At 47.4% G+C, this 4,351-nt stretch overlaps 1 protein-coding gene across 2 annotated transcripts in view; it reads left to right on the forward strand.

Annotated features, from left to right (window-relative positions):
• The first annotated feature begins 3,849 nt into the window (after positions 1 to 3,849).
• The window catches only part of MON2 (MON2 homolog, regulator of endosome-to-Golgi trafficking), a 148,596-nt gene continuing 148,094 nt past the window's right edge, over positions 3,850 to 4,351 (forward strand). For both annotated transcript variants that reach the window (XM_069080685.1, XM_069080692.1), the window contains exon 1: positions 3,850 to 4,289. In XM_069080685.1, the coding sequence (XP_068936786.1) occupies positions 4,179 to 4,289 (111 nt within the window). In that variant the 5' untranslated portion in view covers positions 3,850 to 4,178. The remainder of the gene's footprint in view (positions 4,290 to 4,351) is intronic.

The raw sequence follows: 4,351 nt of genomic DNA on the forward strand, positions 1-4,351 counted from the left end.
AAAGAGGGGCATAAAACAGGAGTTTGTTCAACATAATGCTTTATTTGGTGCAAAGAGCTTCTACTGTCCTGCCCCTCACACTAACCCCAATCACAGATCCTTAACCTTTCTTTCTTTCCTTTTAGACCCCTCTTTATGATCCTCACTCTGCACTCAAGATTTCCTTTGCTTATGACTACTTCTCCCCTATGTCTGCCTGCCCTCTTTTTCCCTTTTATATTTCCTCTTTTCTCTATTGAGTGTATTTCTAAACCAAACTCTGTGTTTTTCTATGTATTTGTATGTCTGTCCTAATCTCCTTTGACCAAATGAGATGAAAATGAGGTTTAAGTGATGCCCGTTCCTCTTCCTCCTCATTCCTCCCCTTTTCTTTCCTAATGTATCCTCTATCCTCTTCCCTTCCCTTTACGCATCAAAATAAAATAACAGTAACAAAAAATTTGTAGGCCTTTCATCTTACTTGATTCCTTCTAGGACCCCTGATGACATTATGGTTTTTAGAATGCAAATACTTCATTCTTATATTTTCCAATTGCTCACTTACGTGTACCTTTTTGCATTTCTAATGCTTGGAAGTCTTTTATTTAATTAAAAGTCCATTCCTGCTCTGTCCCCTACCTCTCTCTCTCCCCACCACAGGATAATATTCAGTGTTTCTGGTTATTTTTTTTTTTAGTTGTAAACCTGTCTTTGGTCCTTTGGAATATCATCTTCTGTGCTCTCCACCCTTTTATAATGGTAGCTGCTACATCTTATATGATCCTGACTGGTTACTCAGAACTTGACCTTTCTTTCTAGATGGTTGCAGTACTTTTTTCTTTGACCTAAAAGCTCTGGATTTGGGCTGTGATGATCCCAGGAGTTTTCTTTTGGGGGTTCTTTAGAGAAGTGACTGGTGTATTCTATTTTTACTTTGCTCTCTAATTTTAAGGGATCTGGAAAGTTTTCTTTCATTTTTTAAAAAAATATGATATTTAGGCTTTTGGGGTTTTGCGGGGTGGGGTGTCATGCCTTTTAAATATTCCAGTGATTCTTAAAATTTTCTCTCCTTGTTTTGTTTTCCAAGTCAGTTAAAAAAAAACTAAGAGGGATAGCTAGGTGGTGTACTGAATAGAGCACTGGCCCTGGAGTCAGGAGAACCTGAATTCAAATTTGGCCTCAGCACTTGACACACTAGCTATGTGACCTTGGGTAAGTCACTTAACCTCAATTGCCTTGCCTTCCCCCCTCAAAAAAAAGATAACTTACATTTTCTTCTATTTTTTCAATCTTCTAATTTGGCTTTAGTATTTCTTGTCTTATAATCATCAATTTCTGCTTAGTCTACTATAATTTTCAGGGAGCCTGGTACTGCGAATTCAAAAATTAAGTTTCTTACCTCTTGTACTAAGTTTTTCAAATATTTTCTAAGTCTCTCCTCCATAACTCTCATTTCTATTCAAGTCTTTCCTCTAATCCTATTATTTAATTTATAATATTTTTAACTCTTTTAAAAACCTTTACATAATTTCTTCTAGGAATTCTAACTGATCTATGGACAAGCTATGTTTTTGAGGTTTTGTTTTTAGCCGTTTTGGAGTTATTTTCCCCTTCAAGGTTTATGTCTTGGGTATCCCTGGCATCTTAAAAGCCCTTTATATTGTTTGTTTTCTCATTCTTTCAGATATCTGCTTTAAGAAACCAGAGCCTGGCCTTGCTGAGTGCTCTAAACAACCAGCTCAAACTCCTTGCCTCTCTGGAAGATTGCTAACGGCTGGTTCTGGGGCCAACTCCCCAAATGCCTCTGGGTATCTTGTTCTACTGGCATAACTGAGTTTATGATCCTGGTCCATCCCTGAACCACAGTTTGTACCTGGTCACTTGCCTGTAGGTCAAACTTGATGACTCACTAGTTTTTCCTTTGATTTTCCTATCACTACTCAGTCTGGCATTGTTAGGTTGTTGCTGGAGCATCTGTAGAGAGTGTTAGGCTCTACTGTTTCTTCCTACTTGATCATCTTGGCTCAATCTCACTAGTCCTTTTTTAATGCATCTGCAACAACCTTTGGTTGGAACGTTTTATCGGCTGATCAGAACCAACTGCAAAACATCCACACGTGTTCCATCTTTCCAAAAGCACTTCTATGAAACCATTACATGTCTTCATGACTCTTCCAGAAGCAGAACCCTATCTTCTTCCATATGGGGAAAAACTATCAGAGGCATTCTGGGCATATGTCAATCCCCATTAAAATAGGATTACATTTTTAATATTTTGAGTAATATTCCGAATGATCTCCTTAGTTAGATTCTGAATCCAGCAAGAGTGGGCTTAAGCTGCTCAGGGATGCCAAATGGTAAGTCTTGCCCCAGAGGGGCAGCAGTCCAAGTGTTTTCAGGTAAACACCCTCCAGGATACTGAAGTTGTTGAGGCAATGAAGATAGCTACCCAACAGGTGGCTCAAGGAGACTGCCACCTGGTGGACAATTCAGATATCACTTAAGGATAATTAATACAGACACAGATCGTTAAGACTGCACACCTGCCCATTTTCAGACTTGCTATGACTTAGTGTCCCAAGCTTTAGAAGTTTCATCCTCCAAAAGACGGTAAGCTCTTTGAGGGCAGAGATAATATTTCCTCTCTGTCTTGGCATCTTCAGTGCCTGGCACAGAGCAGGCGTTGTTGATGATTCTGAATCAAGCTCTGATTAGCAATGGTCTTGGTCACCTACTGACAGTGTAATTCTGGGGAGGACTCTCTCACTGCAGAGCAGCTGACCATCTGCTGTAACAGACTGGGTGGATGAAATCACAAGTCGGGACCAAAACATTTTCTTCTCTATCCCAGCAGATTTAGAGGCGGAAGGGATGTGAGTCATCTCCTTGTCTAAGAGAAGAGGAAATCCAGGCTGAGGATAGTTATCCTTGAACTCGGTTCTGCCTAATTCCAGCCAACCCGCACGGAGTAGAGAGTTGGACCCAGAGTCCTAAGGAGTTTACGTCCAGTCCAGACTCGTGCATTTGCTAGTTGGGTGACCCTGGGCAAGTCAACCTGGCAGCTCATCTGTAAAAAGGAGGTAACTCCTCCCAAGCTTCTTGTGGAGATCAAGAGAGATAATTTGCAAACCTTAAAGCGCTCTATAAATGTCAGCCGTTATTTCTTCTAAAAGAGCCAGAATTAGGATTTGAACCTAGGCTCCAGCTCCATCCAGCAGGTTTTCCACTGAACCCCAGCTGGCTCCCAGCAGTGCTGGTTGTATCAGTACTGCATGCAGTAGGGGGTTAATGTTTGTTGAACTTAAAGGGCTCGTGTCCGACTCTTCACGACCCCACTTGTTTTGTTTTGTTTTGTTTTGTTTCGCAGACACCTCTTTTTTCGTATGTGGGAAATAAGGCAAACAGGGTTAAGTGACCTGCTCAGGGTCACACAGCTGGTGTCTGAGGCCGTATCTGAACTCAAGGAAAAAAGCCTTCCTGATTCCAAGCCTGGCGCTCTCTGTACGGCGTCATCTATGTGCCCGGGGGCGTTTATTATTAACTCCATTTTACAGATGAGGAAGCTGAGATTCCTTCTAGACTGCCTCCACGAAGCCCTCGGACGCGTGGGCGGCGGCCACCCAGTTCCCCGTTTCCGCCCGTAGCCCTCGGAGAACGACGCTGACTGACCACTCCAGCCCGACGTCAGGCCGAGGGCCAGGACGTGCCGGGATGGTGGGCGCCTGCGCACCCAGCTCCGGAGCCCTCGCCCCGCCCCTCGGCGCCCCCGCCCCTCGCCGCGCTCCTCCTCCCCCCTCCTCCGGGCCGAGGCTCGGGCGGCTAGAGTGGCCGCGCTGTGCGGAAGTGCGGCTGACGTGTCCCGGCCGCGCGGGGGATTGTGGGGAGACTCGGCTGATGGCGGCGGATAGGCGAAGCGCCGGGCACAGCGGGCGCTGAAGCTTCCTGCCCCGTTGGCCGCCGGCACCGCCGCAGCGGGAGGAGGCGGGGGTGGGCCGCCGGCGACCCCAGCAGCTGCTCGGAGCCGGTTCCCGCAGGCCCGGCGGAGCCGAAGGCCCGGGAGGGGAAGAGGGCGAGGGGAGAGGCGGCTGTGGGGGGCCGCAGCCTCGGGTCTCCGCCGCCACGGAGCCCGGAGCGAGGCTGCTGCTGAGGGCGTGTGAGTCAGCACCCGGGGGGCGGCCCTCCCGGAGCTCGGGGGGATCATGTCCTGCACGAACAGCCCCGAGGCGGTGAAGAAGCTGCTGGAGAACATGCAGAGCGACCTGCGGGCCCTGTCCCTGGAGTGCAAGAAGAAATTCCCACCTGTCAAGGAGGTAGGAGAGGCTGGGCAGCCGCCGCGGGGCCCCGCCTCCCTGGTCGGAGCGGCCCGCCCACG

The sequence above is a fragment of the Petaurus breviceps genome, unplaced genomic scaffold, assembly GCF_028583685.1.
Source record: "Petaurus breviceps papuanus isolate PSGF00001 unplaced genomic scaffold, PetGlider_PUasm1.0 154, whole genome shotgun sequence".
NCBI classification, from domain to species: Eukaryota; Metazoa; Chordata; class Mammalia; order Diprotodontia; family Petauridae; genus Petaurus; species Petaurus breviceps.